The sequence below is a fragment of the Hyla sarda genome, chromosome 7 (assembly GCF_029499605.1).
Source record: "Hyla sarda isolate aHylSar1 chromosome 7, aHylSar1.hap1, whole genome shotgun sequence".
In the NCBI taxonomy this organism is placed as follows: domain Eukaryota; kingdom Metazoa; phylum Chordata; class Amphibia; order Anura; family Hylidae; genus Hyla; species Hyla sarda.
Genome location: NC_079195.1, coordinates 123,726,169 through 123,751,528, shown reverse-complemented (window position 1 = coordinate 123,751,528; position 25,360 = coordinate 123,726,169). Strand labels below are relative to the sequence as shown.

The following is a 25,360-nucleotide window of genomic DNA, read 5'->3' as shown; positions in this document are numbered from 1 at the left end:
CAAAGGACAACTGGTCGCGCAAAAAACAAGCCCTAATACTAGTCTGTGGATGAAAATATAAAAGAGTTATGATTTTTAGAAGGCGAGGAGGAAAAAATGAAAACGTAAAAATTAAATTGAGTCCTTAACCCCTTAAGGACCAGGCCATTTTACACCTTAGGACCGGAGCGTTTTTTGAACATCTGACCACTGTCACTTTAAACATTAATAACTCTGGAATGCTTTTACCTATCATTCTGATTCCAAGATTGTTTTTTCGTGACATATTCTACTTTATGTTATTGGTAAAATTTTGTCGATACTTGCATCGTTTCATAGTGAAAAATTTCTAAATTTGCTGAAAAATTGAAAATTTAGCATTTTTCGAACTTTGAAGCTCTCTGCTTGTAAGGAAAATGGATATTCCAAATAAAAAATTTTTTTATTCACAAATACAATATGTCTACTTTATGTTTGCATCATAAAATTAATGAGTTTTTACTTTTGGAAGATACCAGAGGGCTTCAAAGTTCAGCAGCAATTTTCCAATTTTTCACAAAATTTTCAAACTCACTATTTTTCAGGGACCAGTTCAGGTTTGAAGTGGATTTGAAGGGTCTTCATATTAGAAATACCCCACAAATGACCCCATTATAAAAACTGCACCCCCCCAAAGTATTCAAAATGACATTCAGTCAGCGTTTTAACCCTTTAGGTGTTTCACAGGAATAGCAGCAAAGTGAAGGAGAAAATTCACCATCTTCATTTTTTACACTCGCATGTTCTTGTAGACCCAATTTTTGAATATTTACAAGGGGTAAAAAGAGAAAATGTATACTTATATTTGTAGCCCAATTTCTCTCGAGTAAGCACTTACCTCATATGTCTATGTAAAGTGTTCGGCGGGCGCAGTAGAGGGCTCAGAAGCGAAGGAGCGACAAGGGAATTTTGGAGAGTACGTTTTTCTGAAATGGTTTTTGGGGGGCATGTTGCATTTAGGAAGCCCCTATGGTACCAGAACAGAAAAAAATCCCCACATGGCATACCATTTTGGAAACTAGACCCCTTGGGAAACGTAACAAGGGGTAAAGTGAACCTTAATACCCCACAGGTGTTTCACGACTTTTGCATATGTAAAAAAAAAAAAAAATGTTTTCACTAAAATGTGTGTTTCCCCCCAAATTTCAAATTTTTGCAAGGGTTAATAGCAGAAAATACCCCCCAAAATTTGTAACCCCATCTCTTCTGAGTATGGAGGTACCCCATAAGTGGACCTGAAGTGCACTACGGGCGAACTACAATGCTCAGAAGAGAAGGAGTCATATTTGGCTTTTGGAGAGCAAATTTTGGTCGGGGGGCATGTTGCATTTAGGAAGCCCCTATGGTGCCACAACAGCAAAAAACCCTCACATGGCATACCATTTTGGAAACTAGACCCCTTGAGGAACGTAACAAGGAATAAAGTGAGCCTTAATACCCCACAGGGGTTTCACGACTTTTGCATATGTAAAAAAATATATATTTTTTTTCACTAAAATGTGTGTTTCCCCTCAAATTTCACATTTTTGAAAGGGTTAATAGCAGAAAATACCCCCCAAAATTTGTAACCCCATCTCTTCTGAGTATGAAGGTACCCCATAAGTGGACCTGAAGTGCACTACGGGCGAACTACAATGCTCAGAAGAGAAGGAGTCATATTTGGCTTTTGGAGAGCAAATTTTGCTCGGGGGGCATGTCGCATTTAGGAAGCCCCTATGGTGCCAGGACAGCAAAATAACCCCCACATGGCATACCATTTTGGAAACTAGACCCCTTGAGGAACGTAACAAGGTGTACAGTGAGCATTTACCCCCCACTGGTGTCTGTCAGAACTTTGGAACAGTGGGCTGTATAAAATTTTTAATTTGCACAGCCCACTCTTCCAAAGATCTGTCAGACACCTGTGGGGTGTAAATTCTCACTTCACCCCTCATTATATTCCGTGAGGGGTGTAGTTTCCGAAATGGGGTCACATGTGTTTTTTTTTTTTTTTGCGTTTGTCAAAACCGCTGTAACAATCAGCCACCCCTGTGCAAATCACCTCAAATGTACATGGTGCACTCTCCCTTCTGGGCCTTGTTGTGCGCCCCCAGAGAAGTTTGCGCCCACATATGGGGTATCTCCGTACTCGGGAGGAATTGCATTACAAATTTTGGGGGGCGTTTTTCCCTTTTACCTCTTGTCAAAATGAAAAGTAAAGGGCAACACCAGCGTGTTAGTGTAAAAAATTTATTTTTTTACACTAACACGCTGTTGTAGACCCCAACTTCACCTTTTCATAAGGGGTTAAAGGAGAAAAATCCCCCCAAAATTTGTAACACAATTTCTCCCGAGTACGGCGATACCCCATATGTGACCCTAAACTGTTGCCTTGAAATACGACAGGGCTCCAAAGTGAGAGCGCCATGCGCATTTGAGGCCTGAATTAGGGACTTGCATAGGGGTGGACATAGGGGTATTCTACGCCAGTGATTCCCAAACAGGGTGCCTCCAGCTGTTGCAAAACTCCCAGCATGCTTGGACAGTCAACGGCTGTCCAGCAATACTGGGAGTTGTTGTTTTGCAACAGCTGGAGGCTCCATTTTGGAAACAGTGGCGTACCGGACATTTTTCATTTTTATTGGGAGGGGAGGGGGGCTGTGTAGGGGTATGTGTATATGTAGTGTTTTTTACTTTTTATTTTATTTTGTGGTAGTGTAGTGTAGTGTTTTTAGGGTACAGTCACAGGGGCCGGGGATTACAGCGAGTTCCCGCTGCGAGTTTGAGCTGCCGCGCAAAATTTGCTGCATCGCAAACTTGCAGCCTGATACTCACTGTAAGCCCCCTGCCCATGTGAATGTACCCTGTACATTCACAGGGGGGGGGGACCTGCAGCTGTTAGAAAACTACAACTCCCAGCATGCACAGTCTATCAGTGCATGCTGGTAGTTATAGTTTTGCAACAGCTGGAGGCACACGGTTGGGAAACACTGAGTTAGGAAACAGACAATGTTTCCCAACCAGTGTGCCTCCAGTTGTTGCAAAACCACAACTCCCAGCATTCTCACACATGCTGGGAGTAGTAGTTCGGCAACATCTTTAGAGCCAGATGTTGCCGAACTACAACTCCCAGCATGCTTGGAGTTGTAGTTTTGCAACATCTGGGGGACTACAGTTTGCAGACCACTAATACAGTGGTTCCCAATCTGTGCCCTTCGAGATGTTGCAAAACTACAACTCCCAGTATGCCAAAACTGTCCGGGCATGCTGGGAGTTGTAGTTCTGCAACATCTGAAGGGCCAGATGTTACAGAACTACAACTCCCAGCATGCCTGGACAGTAAGGGCATGCTGAGGATGTGTAGTTTTGCAAGATCTGGAAGGGCACAGTGGTCTCCAAACTGTGGACCTCCAGATGTTGCAAAACTGCAACTCCCAGCATGCCCAGATGCCAAGGGCTGTCTGGGCATGCTGGGAGTTGTAGTTTACAGGGTCCCAATACAGCAATGCATGTCGCTTTACGGCGACGTGCATTGTTGTAAAGGGCCCGACCGCGGCTGAAGATCAACTCACCTGTCGCCGCCGCCGCCGCCGTCTTCATCGCCGGGATCCGGGTCTTCAGGGACGAGGTAAGTACCGGGGCTGGTCCCCAGCACTCCCCCATCCCCCGCCGCGTCCTCCGGTCTTCCTCCCGTCCTCTCCGAACTTCAAGGGGCCGGGCAGGACGGGAGGAAGTAACCGCCCCCCCCCTCCTGCGATTGGTCGGTTAGTTAACCGACAGATCGCAGGAGATCGGAGGAGGTGGCCGGCTTGCCACCTCGCTCCGATACTTCAGCATGGTCCTGGCTGTCTGTGACAGCCGGGATCATGCGAAATTACCGGGCGGTCGGGTCCCAGAGACCCGATCAGCCCGGTATCGACGCAGATCGCAAGGGCGATTTCCCTTGCGATTTGCGGCGATCGCCGACATGGGGGGCCTACATGGCCCCCCTCGGCGTTTGCCCTGGAGCCTGCTGAAGGATTTCAGCAGGCATCCAGTTCCGATCTCTGCCCGGCGAGCGGCAGAGACCGGAAATACAACAGGACGTTCTCTAACGTCCTTGGGCATTTAAGCCCAGGTAGTGAGGACGTTAGAGAACGTCCTATGTCCTTAAGAGGTTAAGGCCAAAATGGGCTGAGTCCTTAAGGGGTTTAAATACTGTCTCTTATGAAGCAAATGTCCTTTGGGGCCCCCTTAGACACCAGGGCCCCGGCACGACTGATACCTTTGCACCCCTATATCTATGCCCCTGACCATGCTGCTACTGAACAAAGTGCATCATACACCAAAATATATCACCTATAATATCACTACATAATGCCTAAATAAAAACTGCCACATTGTGACCGATCATATTACTACTACAGACTGTACATGTGAATATAGTGAAGTTACGGTGCATCGAGTGACTCCTAGGTGATGTCTTCTCTGGTCAGAGTCATTCACTTTCTTTTTTCTTCTCCATCGGGCCCAGACCACCAGTCAAGATTCTCTGTAGAATCTGCACCTCTAGGGACCCCAAACAGAATGCCCCTCTTTCATGTCCCACACCATAGCTGGGTAGATTATGCATTCTGGAGGTTTAGGGATAGGTAGATAGGTAGATCTTCCTTGCATGTAGTTTCCTCAGTAATTACATTCCCTCAGTATGTAGTTTTCCTCTATTTAGTAGTTGCCCTCAGTATGTAATTTCTGCTGTTTGGGGCCTCCAGTTGGTAGCTTCCCTTTAGTAGATAGTTTCCCCAAGAAGGTAGGTTCCCTCACTATTTATTTTTTTTACCACAGTAGCTAGGTGCCCCCAGTAAGTAGTCCCCCCCCCCCCCCGAAGGTAGGTCCCCCCGTAGATATTTTCCCCCAGTAGGTAGGTTATCCCCCTATAAATATTTACCTGCATTAGGTAGTTGCCCCCCTAGGTATGCAGTGACGTAACTTGTGCACCTGAGCACAGGGGAAGAGATACTCAGCATCTTGTGACTGCAGGCAAAATGCATAAGGCATTGTGGCTGCAGCCACAAAAGTAGTGGACAAAGGGTGCCAAGTGATGCTGAATACTGCCTTTAACTGTAAGTGCATCATTAAGACACACTTACAGTTACATTTGCTGAGTGATTCCAGGTGCTGGAGCAGACCTGGGGCCCATTTGGTCTCGGGTCCACCACTAAATTCCCAAATTCCCCAGTGGGCCAGTCCAAACCTGACTGCCAGTGTCATTTTCTCAGACATCCTCTTGTGTCTGCTGTTCTGTCCTATCAATAGCTAGGTTGACCCTTACTAAGCTCATTCCTCTTGCATGTCTCCCCCATGCAGGATGCAACTTTTGCTTACAGGCTGGTGAGACTTGGCCTCATATCCTTCTCCTTTGGTGCCATTAATGCATGCATCCTATTGTTGTCTCAGCTTGAAACCTATTTTTCCTGCCTGTATTCTATATGCCATTCTGTGGCTTTTTGCTTTTCGTGAGCAGGATAGGCCTGAAGGGTATGGCTAAGGGTATGTTCACATGGCTATAAAAACTATGAGGGATTTTTATCAAGCCATGCCAGTGGCACAAGTTTTCAAGACACACATTTTTATGTAGAAATGGCAATGTTTGCTCACAAATTGCCATTTCTGCGAAAATATGTGCAACTCGCGCCAAGGGGTTGTGAAGACAGCACAAAGGAGGCTGGAAGCAGGCTTGGCCTTGCATGGAGGGGGAATGCTAGAATTAAATCTCACATAGTGTATGGTTAATCTTCACCATGTAAACTGACTGGAACAACAACCTCCAAAACAGTAAAAAAATTAGCATGATTTTTATAAGCCATTTTTAAAAGTAAAGGTTTTTTTTCAGGCTCCCACTGACACAATATGAGCTTCCAAGCAGAACTGTTCTGAAAAAGTAACTTGTCAGCACGGTTTTCATGCTGTTTTGAGCATTAACATTTTTTACACTTTTTGGGGGTGTTTTTTTATAGGCTTTTTTGGGTCAGATTTTTGCCCCTGTGAGCATACCCTTATACAGCCACCACTTGGCAGCCTTGAATACTGTAAATCCTTTTTCCACACCACTTTAATGCAGAGCTCTGGGTCAGGCACCATAATAGCTGTGACCTACTACTCTGTCAAAATAGACTTCTTGACCTGCACGCCACAAGGCATATCTATTTCCTTGGCCTCCAGGCCGACACTACAGCCATATTACGTGGCAGCTTGACTAGACCTACCATACCAAGGGTGAGTAAGAACTGCCATAAACTTACTTTACAATGTGCTTTCTCACCTTTCCTCTTTGTGCAAAAATCTTACAAAATAATAATTTGTGAGGCACAAAATGACCAGTTTAAAAAAAAATTAAAAATAAAAATTGCACTAGGAAATGAGAGTGAAGAATAATCAATATACATAAGATGGGCGGGCAGAGCGCAGGATACGGAACAAAGGCAGGATAGCTCGGCAAGCTGGCTCCCTATCTCCATTGCACATTAAAAATATTTATATAGTTACGTGGTCATATCTCCTAAACAGCTGCACCAATCTCAGTAAAGTTAGGTTTCCACTTTTATTTAAATTTTTTTAGCAAAAAATGCCAAAGCTATGGCACAGCGTGTTTTCAATGAAAAAACGTTGTGGCCAGATGTTAGCTGTATATCAATAGGAAATCGCAAACTGCAATTTTCACTTGGCGTTTTTCTTCTTGCCATTTTTTCACAGAAATCTTGCAGTTTTTCTCCTATGGAGGTCTATGATTGTGAAAAAAAACACACACAAAAAAAAAATCTGGTGGGTTTTAACATTGGCGTTTTTTATTTTTTTGTAAACAGGGAAAAATGTATGTGTGCGGGCAGGGACCTGGAAATATACCCAGCAGTATTAAAAATGGATAAGGGGTCCATGTCTTTTTAAAAATAAAAATATTTTTTCTTTCATTTTATGAAACTTTTAATTACTAATGTATTTACTGTATTTTAATAATGTTATTTTTTAATAAATATTGTGTTTAATAATATATATATATATATATATATATATATATATTAACTATATGTCATCCTTATTTGCAATACTACCACTACTCCCAGCATGGAACAGAGTGTGTTCCATGTTGGGAGCAGTAGCACCTGCACTAAGGGACAGATCATAGCAGGTCGTTGCGATCGTAATTTTTTAATTGGGAGAAGCGGGTGTCCCACAGCACTGCTCTACTCCCCTGCACTGTACATTACTCCGGAGCAGTGATGTGAAGAGACCTTCACATCACAGATTCATATTTCCAGCTGAGAGTTCTGACTGTGCGGTACCGTCTTGCCAATCACACCTTCACCTGCACTATAACTCAGTGTATTGGTTTTAGTGCGAGTGAACAGCCTGTCAGTTTTCCTTGAAAGTCCCATTATTAAACACATTATTTAACTTACAGATACTGTTTAACCCCTTCCTGCAAAGAGATTTATTTACGGTGCATATAATAAAGACACTACTCATGAAACTGTAGTCAAAAGGACAATTCTGTTGCATTGATTTATTCATACCTTACTCTGATTCAAATAGTGATAACTGCATATGTAACAGCAGTGGAGCAATGAATCCGCTGAACCTGTGTGGATGATGGCCTGGGCCGTACCCGGGAGCAGACTCTAAGGTGCCACTGGTTTTCACCAGAGACCGCTGCAAAGCGGGATGGACTTGCTCCGGCAGGCGGCACCCCTGATACGACTTGTCCATACAGGCTGCCGAGGTGTTACGTGGCACAGGTAGGATGAAGCAATCTCGTAGTCTGGATAGGCAAGAGGTCAGGGCAGGCGGCACAGGAGCAAGGTCAGGTCACAAAGCAAGAGGTCTGAAACACTGCAGACAACACACAACTGAAATGCTTTCTCTAGGGCTAGTGAGCACAAAGATCCGGCAAGGGGAAACACGAAGGGCTGACACTTATAGTGTCAGCGAGCAGCAGTAACCAATTAAGGGCGTACTGGCCCTTTAAATCGCAGAGAGCTGGCACGCACCCTAGAGGGCGGCTACACACACGCTGGCGACCTGGGACAGCGGAGTAAGCAGGAGGTGAGTAACGTCCCCCTGGGTTCGCATGCGAGCATGTCCCATGAAGCAAACTGCGGCACCGCAGACTGAGGAGGACAGTGCAGGAGAGTGCTCGCAGCCAGTGTGTCTGGACGGAGCCCTAGTTGTAACAGTACCCGCCCCCCCCCCCCCTTGGTCTCCCCCTCTTTTTAGGTCGCAGAAAATTAAGGACCAGGTCATGGTCCAAGATATTCTCCTCCGGCTCCCAGGATTTTTCCTCTGGACCAAACCCCTTCCAGTCCACTAGAAAATAACGTCTCCCTCTTACAGTCTTCGTCGACAGAATATCCTTAACTTTGAAGACATCAGAAGAGCCAGACACGGGAGTGGAGGCAAAGAGGAGGCAAATTTCAGATTTTAATCTATTTCGCAGATTCCAATTGTTTGGGTACTGCAGACCCATAAGACAGGAAACTACTGGGTTAATCCCAGAATTCATTACTTATCTGGAACTGTGAAATTTGAGTTTTAATCATTTGTCATCATTTTATATAATAATACAATAAAAGTTATATTTTATTTTGGGGGGTTTACCCTATAGGGATTTGTGCTCTGGGCTTCGGCCCCGGGTTTGTGTAATATATAGACACGGGAGTGGAAACAAATTTTTTTTTTTATAACAACTGGCTTAAGAAGGGAAACGTGAATTTCATTTGAAATACGTAGGGGGGAAGGCAGAGGGAGCTTGTATGAAACTGGATAAATTTTTTGCAAAATTTCGAATGGTCTCAGGAATCGAGGGACCAATTTGTAGCTGGGAGCCCTGATGTACTTGGACAAGAGCCAGACCTTGTTGCCAGGAGAGAAAGTCAAAGGAGGCCTTCTTTTCTTATCTGCATGAGATTTCATACAGGAGGAGGTATGAAGCAAAGAACACCGGGTCTCCTGCCAGATGGACATGAAATCTCGAACTTGTTGATCAACAGCTGGCACACCAGAAGAGGCTGGAGGAGGTAGAGGAGTCGTTGTGGTTGTAGGAGAACTCTACCCAGGGTAAGAGATTGACCCAATTGTCCTGTCGGGCCGAGACAAAATGACGATAATCTCCCAGGATTTGATTTGCTCTTTCTACCTGGGTGTTGGTCTGGGGATGATAAGCAGAAGAAAAGTCCAGCTTGATTTTTAGACATGAACAGAGGGCCCGCCAGAACTTGGAAACAAATTGCACCCCCCAATCCGAAACGATGTGAGTAGGAAGGCCATGTAAGCGAAAGATATGTTGAAGAAAGTGTTTCGCCAGCTGAGGAGCAGATGGAAGACCAGGTAAAGGAATGAAATGAGCCATCTTAGAGAAACGATCAACAACCACCCAGATGACCGTATTGTTACAGGAAGGTGGCAGATTGGTGATGAAGTCCATAGCAATGTGAGACCAGGGAGTTTCTGGAATAGGCAAAGGCTTTAAGAGTCCTGCAGGTCTCTGCCCTGGAGTCTTGTCATGGGCACAGATAACACAGGAACGGACAAAATCTGTGACATTGCATTCTAGGTGTGGCCACCAATAATGTCGAGAGATTAAGTGGAAGGACTTCCGTACTCCTGAATGTCCAGCCAGTAAAGAAGAATGTCCCCAGTTCAAAACTCTCAATACTCTGTTGAGGTGGCAGGAAGGATCTTCCAGGTGGAACCTGCTCCAGGTCAACTGGAGCAGCAGAAATCAAACGCTCAGATGGTACAATATGCTGTGGAGTGGAATCCAGCCCAACCACATCAGAGGACCAAGAGAGGGCATCGGCTTGGACATTCTTATCCGCCGGACAGAAATGAATAAAGAAGATAAACCTCGAAGAGAAAAGAGGCCATCTAGATTGCTTTTGCTTCAGGCGCTGAAAAAACCACAGGTAACGGTTTTGCCCTTGGAGGTTTTTTGAGTCAAGACAGCTCCTGCTCCTATGGATGAAGCATCTACCTCCAAAAAGAAGGGTTTCTCAGGATCTTGAGAGGACAGGAGCCCAGGCAAATGCATATTTTAAACGTGAGAAGGCCTCTTCGGCTTCAGGAGACCAAGATTTGGGATTACAGTTCTTTTTCGTGAGAACCACAATCGGGCGACCAAGGAAGAAAAATGTGGAATGAACTGACGATAATAATTGGCAAAGCCCAAAAAGCGTTGTATAGCTCGAAAGCCAGAAGGTCGAGGCCAGTCCAAAACTGCAAACTACTGTTCAGGGTCCATCTGCAAATCTTGGTTGGAGACAATGTAACCAAGAAATGGAAAACCAGATCTCTCGAATAGGCATTTCTAAATCTTGGCATAGAGACGATTATCCCTGAGGCACTAAAGACCCTGTCAGACATGAGAGCTATGCTTCTCCAAATTGGAACGAGAAAATCAGAATATCATCAAGATACACCACTACACATGTATAAAGTAAATCACGGAAGATGTCATTAACGAATTCCTGGAAGATAGCAGGAGCGTTACAAAGGCCAAAAGGCATCACGAGATACTCATAGTGTCCATCAAGGGTATTAAAGGACTTTGCATCTTACCTTATGCTCCTATCTGTGTCCTGCGCCACCCGAAAGCCGGTATTCCATCGAAGCCTTTCCCCACACTCTTCAAGGGTATTAAAGGCCATCTTCCATTCGTCTCTTTCACGTATTCGAATGAGATTGTATGCTCCCCGCAAATCCATTTGGAGAAAATCTTGGCACCCCGTAGACGATCAAAGAGTTCAGAGATCAAAGGTAGAGGATAGCGATTCTTGATTGTGATTTTGTTTAATCCCTTGTTATCTATACAAAGACTGAGAGGACCATTCTTCTTCCCAACAAAGAAGAATCAAGCTTCGGCAGGGGAGGAGGATTTTCGGATGAAACCCTTTTTGGAGGTTCTCTTGGATATATTTAGCCATAGCTTGCGTCTCCGGAACTGACAAAGGATAAATTCTTCCCCAGGGAGGCGTAGTCCCAGGCTGTAGATCAAAAGGACAGTCAAAAGTACGATGTGGTGTAAGAGACTCGGCCTGCTTTTCTCAGAACACGTCTGAATGATCCTGATAAGGAAGAGGAAGCCTCGGCATAGAAGGAGGCGAAGAGACAGTTTTCTGCTGGGCAGACTCAAGACAGTGGTTTTGGCAAAAAGGTCCCCAACGAGTGACCTCACCAGATTTCCAGTCGAGACGTGGGGAGTGACGTTGAAGCCAAGGAAGACCAATAAGAAGTTCCGAAGTACACTGAGGAAGCACGTAGAACTCAATCTTCGTGGACTCAAAGTCATTGTGGTTGTAGGAGAACTCCACCCAGGGTAAGATCGACCCAATCGTCCTGTCGGGCCGAGACAAAATGATAAAGATAATCTCCCAGGATTTGATTTACTCTTTCTACCTGCCTGTTGATCTGGGGATGATAGGCAGAAGAAAAGAAAAGCAGGAGGTGAGTAATGGCACGGCTTTCGCATGTGAGCATGTCCTGCGAAGCGAACCGCGGCACCGCCGGCAGAGGAGGATGGGACTGGAAAGCGTGTCTGGCCGGAGCGCTAGTTGTAACAGCATACAGGTACTGGTATTCGCATAATCCAAACCAGCATGATAATCCAAGCAGCATTTTAGGGGAAATCATAACCCTTCCTGAAGCATGACATGTCAATCAACCAGAACATGTTAAATACACAATTTAGCCACATCCAGATCATGTCAGAGGACACGCCTCCCTCTATTTTTAAAATACTTCAATGCAGCAATACAAATACAGTGAATAAAAGTCCATCATAACAATATGTCATATGTCATGTAACATGATCACCTGTAGAGGCTGAACCATAGGGGCCCAGTCACATTACGTATTTTTGAGAAGAGTTCTGCTCAGGAATTCCACTCAGAAATTTTTTGCATCAGCCTCCCATTATTTTCAAGGGGATTCTGCTCCACTGTTTACACTACCGAATATTCGCAGAAGACATTAAGTTGTAAAAATTGCAGATCCCAGATAGAACTTCACATGACAATGGAGTATAGTGTCGGGCAGGGGACCAGACAAGTGCAGCCGTGTCGCCCACTTCTATAGCTTATACCAGAGGATTGCAGCGGGTGTCAGAAAGACACCCACTGCAATCTGTCTATTAGTACAGGTACTACTACTCCCAGCATGGAACAGTCTGTTCCATGCTGGGAGTAGTAGTACTACCTAAAAAATCTAAAAAAATTAGAAAAAAAGTTAAAAAAAAGTTAAAAAACACACACATTTTATTAAACACAATTAAAATACATTACCAATAAATAGTTTAAAGAGTAGCTCCCACCATCCTTTTTTTTTCTGTCCCGGCCTATTGCTCATCTATCCCTAACCCCCTCCCTGCCTTTAATTTTTTTAAATGGCTTTAAATTTTTTAAATGGCTTTTTGTCTGCCTGGTAGTGTGCTCACTTAACAGGCAGACTTCCCCAGCAGGCACGGCATCACTGATGCCTGCTGGGGCTTCCGCCCTTAGTTCATCTATACAGGGTGCCTCCAGCTGTTTCACCACTACAATTCCCAGCTTGCCCTGACATCTATTGGCTGTCAGGGCATGCTGGGAGTTGTAGTGATGAAACAACTGGAGGCACCCTGTGTTGAAAACAATATATCTTTGTTACGGCCGCAACCCGCTACCCCGAACCCCACCGCACAACCAGCTCTATCAAGACCCCCCCCAAAGACCCCCCCGGCCGCTGCCACGCAACCGGCTCTATCCCCCCAACCCCACCCAGAAAATAACTTACCAAAGTGCAGGACAGTCCTGAGGCAGCAGCAGCCGGAAGGCGGGGCCGGCTTGCGAGGCCAGGGAGCCAATGCACGCATCCTCTGTGCTCTCAGCACTCACTCCTGCCTGTCTGATTGACAGGCAGGGAGCGAGCGCAGGCTGATTGGCTGACTGAATTAGTCGTGACGTCACGGCAGGCTGCAGCTGGCCACTAGGAGGGAACCCCCTAGTAGCGGTTTTCAAATATAAAATAAACTGTTTTAATAAAAAAATAAAAAAAAATTATGAAAGTATATTAGAGATATGTTGAAGTACATAAGTACTATAACATATCAAAAGCCAAAGGTTGATGACAGTGCCCATTTAACAAAATGAACTATAAAAAATACATTATTTTTATAATTAAATGGCCCCTTTCTACATTTTTTCATATTGCAGCTACATTTTTAGTTCGCTCTCCGCCCACATAAATTCGCCATTTTCAAGCTTGATTGATGTGACAGAAATAAAATGCGCCATTACTAATTATATAAACATATATATATATAGATATATATTTTTAATTATTTATTAATTAATTTTTTTCTGTACATGGACTAATTTGAATATCCATTTGATATTTGAGCACCAATACTTTTAGCTACTATATTTATTTAATTTGTAACTCAGGGTACAGGTGACGGATGGGCAAGCTTGATATATAGTTGAACATTGCAAGTGGAGCCTTTCCTATATCTGTATCTTTTAAATCTTGGAAGTTGCCTTCAGAGACCAGTTTAGGGTCCTTCCAATACTTAATGACCATATTTTTAATAAGAGGGGTGTGTTTGTCATATTTAGTAGAAAAACCAAATGTTCTTCCTTGTGTTTTTTCTTTAATCCCTTAAGGACAGAGCGTTTTTCCGTTTTTGCACTTTTGTTTTTTCCTCCTTACATTTTAAAAATCAAAACCCCCTATTTTTTCATCACCAATTCTACTTTGTAGTGACATCAGTCATTTTACCCGGCAAAATTGAAGAAAAAACATAATTTTGTAACTTTTGCGTACTTCCGTTTCTACGCAGTAAATTTTTCTGTAAAAATTACACCTTATCTTTATTCTGTAGGTCCATACGATAAAAATTGTACCCTACTTATATAGGTTTGATTTTGTCATACTTCTGGAAAAAATCATAACTACATGCACGAAAATTAATACGTTTAAAATTGTCATCTTCTGACACCTATAACTTTTTTATTTTTCTGCGTATGGGCAGTATGAGGGCTCATTTTTTGCGCCATGATCTGAAGTTTTTAGTGGTACTATTTTGTATTGATCGGACTTTTTAATCGCTTTTCATTCATTTTTTCATGATTTAAATAGTGACCAAAAATACGCTATTTTGGACTTTGGAATTTTTTGCGCACACGCCATTGACCGTGCAGTTTAATTAATTATACATTTTTACAGTTCTGACATTTACGAACGCCGCTATACCACATATGTTTATTTTTTATTATGTTTACATATTTTTTTATATGGAATTTGGGTAAAGGGGGGTGATTTAAACTTTTAACCCCTTAAGGACTGAGCCCTTTTTCACCTTAAGGAAGCAGCCCTTTTTTGCAATTCTGACCACTATCACTTTATGCATTAACCCCTTAAGGACGCAGGACGTACTCAAACGGCCCCTTTTCCGAGTCCTTAAGGACTCAGGACGTTTGAGTATGTCCTGTCCTTTCCCGGCCCCCCGCCGCTAGCTGGAGGGGAGCCGGTGCCCGATGCCTGCTGAAATCATTCAGCAGGCATCGGGGCATATCGCCCAGGGGGGTCATTATGCCCCCCCATGTCGGCGATGGCCGCAGATCGCTGGACAATTCAGTCCAGCGATCTGCGGCAGATTCCGGGTCAATCGGGTCTCCAGTGACCCGGTGACCCGGAATTACAGGCTGTTCGGGACCGTCGGAGACGGCCCCGAACAGCCAGAGCCTGCAGGGGTGAGGTGGCACTGGTGCCACCTCACGATCGCCCTGATTCGTCGGCCGGATTACCGGCCGACCAATCAGGGCGCCTGCTGCGGGTGTCACTCCCGCAACCCGCTCCGCCCCTCTTCCGGAGGACGTGAGCGGGTGCGGGACGTGCACCCCGGGTGCTGGGGACCCCGATCCCCGGCGTCAATGTTGGGATCGGGGCCCCAGAAGTGACGGCCGCGGCGGCGACGACGAGGGACTGACCTGCAGCGTCTGGATCGTTGGAGGTGAGTGACAGCCTCCTGCTGTTGCTTAGCAACAGCTCCCAGCATGCAAAAAGGGCATGCTGGGAGCTGTAGTTATGCAACAGCAGGAGGCAGACCACCACAACTCCCAGCATGCCCTTATGGGCATGCTGGGACTTGTAGTTTTGCAACAGCTGGAGGCACATTTTTTCTATGGAAAAGTGTACCTTCAGCTGTTGTTTAACTACAACTCCCAGCTTGCACCAACAGCTAAAGTGCATGCTGGGAGTTGTAGTAGTGCATCTGCTGGTTGCATAACTACAACTCCCAGCATTCCCGTTGGCTGTCGGTGACTGCTGGGAGTTGTAGTTTTGCAACAGCTGAAGGCACACTGAGTTATGTAGCAAACCAGTGTGTCTCCAGCTGTTGCATAATTACAGTCCCCAGCATCCCCAGCCAAAGTAGTATGCCTCCAGCTGTTGCATAACTACAAGACCCAGCATGCCCTTCCGCTGTCCGTACATGCTGGGGGTTGTAGCTTTTGCAACAGCTGAAGGCACACTGGTTGCAAAACACTGAGTTTGTTACCAAACTCTGTGTTTCACAACCAGTGTGCCTCCAGCTGTTGCAAAACTACAACTCCCAGCATGCACTGATAGACCGTACATGCTGGGAGTTGTAGTTTTGCAACAGCTGGATGTTCCCCCCCCCCCCCCAATGTGAATGTACAGGGTACACTCACATGGGCGGAGGATTACAGCAAGTATCCGGCTGCAAGTTTGAGCTGCGGCAAATTTTCTGTCGCAGCTCAAACTGCCAGCGAGAAACTACTGTGAACCCCCCGCCCGTGCGACTGTACCCTAAAAAAACTACACTAACACACAATAAAAAGTAAAAAACACTACGTATACACATACCCCTATACAACTCCCCTCCCCTCCCCAATAAAAATGAAAAACGTCTGGTACGCCACTGTTTCCAAAACAGAGCCTCCAGCGGTTGCAAAACTACAACTCCCAGCATGCACTGATAGACCGTAGATGCTGGGAGTTGTAGTTTTGCAACAGCTGGATGTCCCCCCCCCCCCCAATGTGAACGTACAGGGTACACTCACATGGGCGGAGGATTACAGTAAGTATCCGGCTGCAAGTTTGAGCTGCGGCTCAAACTGCCAGCGTGAAACTACTGTGAACCCCCGCCCATGTGACTGTACCCTAAAAACACTACACTACACTAACACACAATAAAATAAAAAGTAAAAATCACTACAAATACACATACCCCTACACAGCCCCCCTCTCCAATAAAAATGAAAAACGTCTGGTACGCCACTGTTTCCAAAACGGAGCCTCCAGCTGTTGCAAAACAACTACTCCCAGTATTACCAGATAGCCACTGACTGTCCAGGCATGCTGGGAGTTTTACAACAGCTGGAGGCACCCTGTTTGGGAATCACTGGCGTAGAATACCCCTATATTCACCCCTATGCAAGTCCCTAATTTAGGCCTCAAATGCGCATGGCGCTCTCACTTTGGAGCCCTGTCGTATTTCAAGGCAACAGTTTAGGGTCACATATGGGGTATCGCCGTACTCGAGAGAAATTGTGTTACAAATTTTGGGGGGTATTTTCTGCTTTTACCCTTTTTAAAAATGTAAAATTTTTGGGAAAAGAGGCATTTTAGGTAAAAAAAAAAATATTTTTTTTACATATGCAAAAGTCGTGAAACACCTGTGGGGTATTAAGGTTCACTTAACCCCTTGTTACGTTCCCCGAGGGGTCTAGTTTCCAAAATAGTATGCCATGTTTGTTTTTTTTTGCTGTCCTGGCACCATAGGGGCTTCCTAAATGCGGCATGCCCCCAGAGCAAAATTTGCTTTCAAAAAGCCAAATGTGACTCCTTCTCTTCTGAGACCTGTAGTGCGCCAGCAGAGCACTTTTCACCCCCATATGGGGTGTTTTCTGAATCGGGAGAAATTGGGCTTCAAATTTTGGGGGGTATTTTCTGCTATTACCCTTTTTAAAAATGTAAAACTTTTGGGAAACCAAGTATTTTAGGGATTTTTTTTTTTTTTTACGTATGCAAAAGTTGTGAATCACCTGTGGGGTATTAAGGTTTACTTTACCCCTTGTTATGTTCCCCGAGGGGTCTAGTTTCCAAAATGGTATGCCATGTGTTTTTTTTTGCTGTTCTGGCACCATAGGGGCTTCCTAAATGTGACATGCCCCCCAAAAACCATTTGTCGCTCCTTCCCTTCTGAGCCCTCTACTGCGCCCGCCGAACAATTAACATAGACATATGAGGTATGTGCTTACTCGAGAGAAATTGGGTTTCAAATACAAGTAAAAATTTGAAGATTGTGAATTTTCTCCTTCACTTTGCTGCTATTCCTGTGAAACACCTAAAGGGTTAAAACGCTGACTGAATGTCATTTTGAATACTTTGGGGGTGCAGTTTTAATAATGGGGTCTTTTATGGGGTATTTCTAATATGAAGGCCCTTCAAATCCACTTCAAACCTGAACTGGTCCCTGAAAAAAAGCAAGTTTCAAAATTTTGTGAAAAATTGGAAAATTGCTGCGGAACTTTGAAGCCCTCTGATGTCTTCCAAAAGTAAAAACTCATCAATTTTATGATGCAAACATAAAGTAAACATATTGTATATGTGAATTAAAAAAAAATTATTTTGAATATCCATTTTCCTTACAAGCAGAGAGCTTCAAAGTTAGAAAAATGCAAAATTTTCAAATTTTTCATCAAATTTTGGGATTTTTCACCAAGAAAGGATGCAAGTTACCACATAATTTTACCACTAAGTTAAAGTAGAATATGTCACGAAAAAACAATCTCGGAATCAGATTGATAACTAAAAGCATTCCAGAGTTATTAGTGTTTAAAGTGACAGTGGTCAGAATTGCAAAAAATGGCTGAGTCCTTAAGGTGAAAAAGGGCTCAGTCCTTAAGGGGTTAATAACTTTGGGATGCTTTTACCGATTATTCTGATTCTGAGATTGTTTTTACGTGACATATTCTACTTTAACACAGTGGTAAATTTTCGTCGTTACTTGCTTCCTTTCTTGCTGAAAAATCCCAAAATTTCATAAATTTTTTTAAAATTTAGCATTTTTCTAAATTTGAAACTCTCTGCTTGTAAGGAAAATGGATATTCCAAATAAATGATATATTGATTCACATATACAATATGTCTACTTTATGTTTGCATCATAAAGTTGACATGTTTTTACTTTTGGAAGACATCAGAGGGCTTCAAAGTTCAGCAGCAATTTTCCAAATTTTCACAAAATTTTCAAAATCAGAATTTTTCAGGGACCAGTTCAGTTTTGAAGAGGATTTGAGGGGTCTTCATGTTAGAAATACCCCATAAATGACCCCATTATAAAAAATGCACCCACAAAGTAGTCAAAATGACATTTAGAAAGTGTATTAATCCTTTAGGTGTTTCATAGGAATAGCAGCAAAATGAAGGAGAAAATTCAAAATGTAAATACACATGGCCTTCAATTTCGGACACATTATCTCTCCAAAATCCCAATGGTATTCCTTCTCTCCTGAGCATTGTAGTGCACCCGCAGAGCACTTTACATCCACATATGGGGTATGTTCTTACTCAGAAGAAATGGGGCTACAAACTTTGGGGTCTTTTTTCCTATTCTCCCTTGTGAAAATGAAAAAATTTAGGGTAACACCAGCAGTTTAGTGAAAAGTTTTTTTTTTTTCATTTTCACATCCAACTTTAACGAAAATTTGTCAAACACCTGTGGGGTGTTAAGGCTCACTATACCCCTTGTTACATTCCGTGAGGGGTGTAGTTTCCAAAATGTGGTCACATCTGGGTATTTATTGTTTTGCGTTTATATCAGAACCGCTATAAAATCAGCCACCCCTGTGCAAATCACCAATTTAGACCTCAAATGTACATGGTGCACTCTCACTCCTGAGCCTTGTTGTGCGTCCGCAGAACATTTTACGCCCACATATGGGGTATTTCCATATTCAGGAGAAATTGCGTTACAAATTTTGGGGTCTTTTTTTTTTTCCTTTTACCGCTTGTGAAAATTAAAAGTATGGGGCAACACCAGCATATTAGTGTAAACATTAATATTTTTTTTACCCTAACATGCTGGTGTAGACCCCAACTTTACCTTTTCATAAGGGGTAGAAGGAGAAAAAGCCCCCCAAAATTTGTAATGCATACCCCATATGTGGCCCTAAACTGTTTCCTTGAAATAAGATAGGGCTCCGAAGTGAGAGAGCGCCATGCGCATTTGAGGCCTAAAATGGGGATTTGAATCCGCCACAAAAATACCCCACGGCAGTGTTTCCCAAACAGAGTGTCTCCAATTGTTGCAAAACTCCCAGCATGCCTGGACAGTCAGTGACTGTCCGGCAATACTGGGAGTTGTTTTTTTTCAACAGCTGGAGGCTCTGTTTTGGAAACAGTGCCATACAAGAGGTTTTTTTCTTGGGGGGTGGGGGGGGGGCGGACTGTGTAAGGGTATGTGTATATGTAGTGTTTTACTTTTTATTTTCATTCACATGGGGGGTGGGGGGAGGGCAAACATCCAGATTTTCCAAAACTACAACTCCCAGCATGTACTGATAGACTGTGCATGCTGGGAGTTGTACTTTTGCAACAGCTGGAGGCACACTGGTTGGAAAACCTTCAGTTACTGAACTCAGTATTTTCCAACCAGTGTGCCTCCAGCTGTTGCAAAACTACAACCCCCAGCATGTACAGTCTCTCAGTGCATGCTGGGAGTTGTATTTTTGCAACAGCTGGAGGCACACTGGTTGCAAAACACTGAGTTAGGTAACAAACTCGGTTTCACAATCAATGTGTCTCCAGCTGTTGCAAAACTGCAACAATCAGCATGCATTGACAGCTGAGAGCATGCTGGGAGTTGTAGTTTTGCAACAGCTGGAGGCACACTGCTACAACTCCCAGCATGCCCTTTGGTAGTCTGTGCATGCTGGGAGTTATAGTTATGCAACAGAGAATGCACACCTTTTTCATAGAAAAAATGTGCCTCCAGCTGTTGCAAAACTACAACTCCCAGCATGCACAGACTACCAAAGGGCATGCTGGGAGTTGTAGTTGGGATGCCAGCTGTTGCAAAACTACAACTCCCAGCATGCCCTTTGGCTTTGTATGCTGCGAGTTGTTGCTAAGCAACAGTAGGAGGTGAACAGACCTCACCTCCTGCTGTATCCTGCCGCCTCTCTATCCTTCCACAGAGCCTGCTGCTCGTGTCCCTGCCACCGATCCTGAGGGGACCCCCGCCGGACCAGGGCAAGGTAGGAGCCCCCGCCGGTACCGATCTCCGCTCCAATCGCCGTCCCGATCACCGCCCAGCAGGTCCGTGATTGATCTGTCGTTCCGACCGATCAGTCCCGTGCCACCTCACTCCTACTGGGTATGGGTGAATGGGGCTGTCTTGTCCTTTTAGAAGCCTCTGTCAAATTTGACAGCGGCGATCTAAAGGGTTAATAGCAAGCTGCGGCAATCGCTGCATGTTGGCTATTAACGCCAGCCCTCAGCTCCAGGAATCAGATGGGGGCCGGCCGGTATGATACAGGCTCGAGTCGGGAGCCCGCCTCATACACCGCTTGCCATCTCAGGAGGAGACGGCTTATCCTTAGACAGCAACCGGTTAAACTTTCTCCCTCCCTTATATCCTCAACTTGTTCTAATTGTAAGACCTGCTGTTCCACTTACCGGTTTGGTTTAAAGTGTTGCCCTGGTTTTCACCTTGTATCCTGCTCCAGGATGCAGAAGCTAGACTTTGCCACAGGGAAGATACCAGGTTGCTGCCACAAGATTGGTCCTGGTAATTGGTAGCTGGCTGATCAGGCCAGAACGACCTAGTGCCAACGACTGGGGATACAGGCAGGTGGGAGTGAGCTGATGTTGGAGTTAGATGATCCCAGCAGGCTCAGTCAGAGTCAGATGCAGCAAAGCAGACAAGAGAGTCAGATGCAGCAGAGCAGGCAAGGCGATTAGCTTAGCTGGTGCTGTTAACCACAGAGCTGAATAGCTCATGTGCAGCTAAATAGAACAAGCTTGCTATCAGATAGAGGTATAGTCAACAATCCGGGTAATACACAGAAGGTAGCAAGATACAAGAGGATCAGGCAGAGACAAAGTGATAACAACAGGAACAGGTCAGGAAACTGGAACACAGGAACACAGCAAACAGAGACCAATATTGCTCAGGTACCACAGGAAGGAAGGAACCCCTTATATAGATGGTGCCAGGCAGGGATTGGAGTGGGAGCGAAATCAGGGAAGCGCACAGACCCTTAAAGAGACAACATGCATGTGGTCCCTATGAGGTGCACCTGAAACTGTCACCACCTGTGACAGTGCAGGAGAACAAGTTCAGAACCTGCAGTGAAAAGGAGGAGCTGTGTGTGCAGTTCATTGAAGGTACGCAGCAGGATACGCTGCACGCTGGCGACTGCCAACCACCAGCATTCCATACGTGCTATTATACCTTACCATATTATTTCTATCCTTTCACTTACTGTTTAATGTGGTTTCCAACATTTTACCTTGTCTCTTTAAAATGATGTCTTTATCAACGTCAGCAGATACAATGATTGTACATCACCACCAAAGGCAAACATCATCTACAAACCATTTCCTGACACAATTTTTGGTGCTAGCATTTGAATTTATTTCACCCCGCCTTTAGGTAGGCTCACACATGCGGATTTTCTGCTTGCTGTAGCAGATTTTGCTACCCATTGAAGTCGATGGCCAGCAAAATCTGCTGAAGCAAATTTGCAGCAGAAAATACGCACGTATGGAGGCACCTTTCCAATAACTTTTGTATTTTTCTGTTGTCATAGCCAGGTAAAAGATCTGCTTTTATAGCACCATTTAATGTATCCTATAATCTTTAAAAAGTCAAAAGTCAAAAGTAAAAAAAAAAAATATCTATCTATCTATCTATATATAGATATATATATATATATATATATATATATATATATATATATATATACACACAATTCCATCATTGCCTTTAGGGTTTTCTTTTTATTTTATGTAGTTGTATTTCTAACATTTCAATGGTTAAATATACTTTTTATTGATTATTTAACTGTATCTAGTGTTTTTTTTTTTATATGTCTCCCTAGAGTGTACTTCACTTATACAATACACTGCAATACTAATGTAAGTTGAATGTGAGAGTTTCCATCTGCATTTTTTTTATTTATTCCATTTTCCAAGCCAAACTATAAAACCGAGAGCTAAGATATCATAGGGGTATTTTTCATTCTTTTTTATTTTTTAATAACTTACCAATGAGTTGTCACTGAACACGTCGGGATTGTTCTCATAGATGAATTTCTCCACTCTCTTTTGACGAAGTTTAAACATCTTGGAGCCTTTATTATTTAGTAATGATAGCTCCTCCAGCATAACATCCCTGGGAACGCTGATCTTCTTCCCTAAATTAAGTCTGGAGACATCCTGCTCTCCTTCTCCTGATGCTAAAACAGTAACAAGAATATGTTAAGCAATTTTCTCATTGCAGTATTGATAACTATAAGGCCATGTTCACACGTTGGAATTTCTGTGTCGAATTCTGTATTGGCACTTGGCACAGAGATTCCCCTGCAGCTGAGTCCTGTTGAATTCAACAGGATTCTGCTGTGCTGTGCACACTGTGAATTTTCCGTGCCAGATGTTTCCGGCACGATTTCCATGATCGCAGAAAGAATGAACATGTTTATTCTTTCTGGTGACACCACACAGAAGGCATAGCCGTCTATGAGATGGCATATTCCTGTGCGGTCCTAGTGCCAGCATGTTTATGCCCGCACCCGCAGTTTGCGGAATGTCCACACAGAGATGCAGACATTCCGTGCAGACATTCCGTAATGTGAACATAGCCTTAGAGAATTAGGGGATTTAAGACTAGTGTTAGCATAATTGTTGCCCTGTGCAGCACCTTCTTCTATTCATAAAGTGTAAAATAAAGTGACATAAAAGGGATCATACAAAGCTTTAAGGTACCCAAATAACTCTAACCAGTCTTAGGGTAGTGGAGACCCTAATATTCTACTTTATTCAGGAAGGAAAGCTGCAACCAGCCATGAAAGTTGAATTACATGACAGCTATTTGAATACAGCAGATATATGGATATTATTGATCTATGACTGGAAAAAGCTCTCTGCTCTGTCTAATATAAGAATAGTAGAAATTCTTACCATACATACCCCCTCTATGACTTCTATATAATCTAATACTGTGAATTGTATTTGGGGTTGTCTTTATGAGATACCCCCTATAACACCTTTCCATATTTGGGTGTATTATTTGGCATTTTGCACCCCATCTGTATTGAATCTGTAGGCCCAGAATTGAGCTTCACAGTAGTAAGTTTTTTTTCTGTGCCGAAATTGTGTTACAGGCTTGATCCTTAAAAGCCTTAAAAATAAAGATTTCCGCATTAAAATCAGCTTTTTATCTAGGCGAAATTAATATATTCAGTACATAGTGTTTTCAAGAATTAAAGGGGTTATCCAGGATAAAACTTTTTTTTAAATATATATATATATATTAATATATATATATATATATATATATATATATATATATATATATATATATATATATCTCAACTGGCTCCAGAAAGTTAAATAGATTTGTAAATTACTTCTATTAAAAAATCTTTATCCTTTCAGTACTTATGAGCTTAGGAAGTTAAGGTTGTTCATTTCTGTCTAAGTGCTCTCTGATGACACATGTCTCGGGAACCGCCCAGTTTAGAATAGGTTTGCTATGGGGATTTGTTTCTAAACTGGGCGGTTCCCGAGACACGTGTCATCAGAGAGCACTTAGACAGAAATGAACAACCTTAATTTACGAAGCTCATAAGTACTGAAAGGATTAAGATTTTTTAATAGAAGTAATTTACAAATCTGTTTAACTTTCTAGAGCCAGTTGATATATATATATATATATATATATATATATATATATATATTTATATATATATATATATATATAAAGTTTTTTCCTGGATAACCTTTTTAAGGTAAGTATATCTACTTACGGATTATCTGCATGATGATTTTTGTTGACTTTTTCCTCTTGTTTGGGGCTGGAGTTCCAGATAGTGGCATTGTCGCAAATTAAAGGTTTTGAGTTTTTCTGTTAAAAGACAATCGCATATTATTAATTGTTAAAGAAAAACAGCAATCCATTAAGAAGTGGTCTTCATTTTTTTGTCTGGTCATTTCACCTTTTTAAATAGTTCAGATAACTCTTTAACCCTTTTAAGAACCAAAATGTTTTTTTTTTTGCCTTGACACCATTTATCAGCCATCATTTTTTTTTATGTCTGCTTGGATGGGTTGTAAATTTGGCATAATATTAGACTAAATATAAGTTTACAATTTACACAAACTTTTTATAGTGGCAGAAAGCTGTACAGGTCATTATAAAAACAAGGATATGTCAATTTATATATGATGTACAAGTACGTAAGTTTGGGGGTAAAGTATATAATGCCCCGTTTATATAAAGGGGTCTCTGGCACCAGCTTATCCATCTCAGAACAATAAATTTTCACCACCAAACCCTTCTCTCCATATCACTTCTGTCACTAGAGAGTCGGAAGGTCACCATACACCTTAGACAGTTGGCCAAAGAGGTGGGTTTGATCAACTTTACTGTAAGGTGTAGTGGCACCTCTACCTCAAACTCTCACAAGATGCAATTAAACTGGAATGGCAAAGAAAAGCAATGTGTAATAGAGAAGGACTGAAAATGATGATAAAGCTGTCATGGAGCCATTGGAGAGACATTTTCCAGCCCTGGCAGATCCCATACCATTCTTCTGGATGGTAAGAACCTGTCCAGAACACCCTCTCCATTTAAACCACAAAAGAGGGAAGTGAATTGACACAATGGTAATGAAAAGGGTGTGAAACCATCTCATTTGCTGGCCCTATTTTGTCCTTTGTTATGAGGCCACCTTTTTTCCATGTATGCCACTGGTGTGACTCCAACAGTTGGAGTGGAAAACTAAACAACCCCTTTGGAAACTAGTTAGCTTACTCTTGGAAGGTTGTAATGGGAATAACTAAACTGGCTACAGTTTTGATGTCTAAGAATCAATCACTTCAGCAACAAAAGATTATGCAGCAATAGTAAAAAATCTGGATTGCAACTGACATACAAGTGATTTGTAACAAACAACTGATCATTCCATACCATTATATCTTATCTTTAGCAAAACTATTCATATTTAACGTAAAGCTGCACTTTAGTTTATGTTTTAGCCATTCACTGGAGGAGTTAAAAAAACATTAGTAATACATATTTGTTTTAATGGCTAGCTGTCTTTAGCCC

The 25,360-nt window shown here is 43.1% G+C and overlaps 1 protein-coding gene across 8 annotated transcripts in view; it reads right to left on the bottom strand.

The window, feature by feature from the left end:
* The window catches only part of MYOZ1 (myozenin 1), a 127,243-nt gene that overhangs the window by 28,304 nt on the left and 73,579 nt on the right, over positions 1–25,360 (bottom strand). For all 8 annotated transcript variants that reach the window (XM_056530683.1, XM_056530682.1, XM_056530680.1 and 5 more), the window contains 2 exons: positions 24,060–24,157; positions 22,300–22,490 (listed from right to left, as the gene is read on the bottom strand). In XM_056530683.1, coding sequence (XP_056386658.1) covers positions 22,300–22,490; positions 24,060–24,129 — 261 coding nt within the window. In that variant the 5' untranslated portion in view covers positions 24,130–24,157. The remainder of the gene's footprint in view (positions 1–22,299; positions 22,491–24,059; positions 24,158–25,360) is intronic.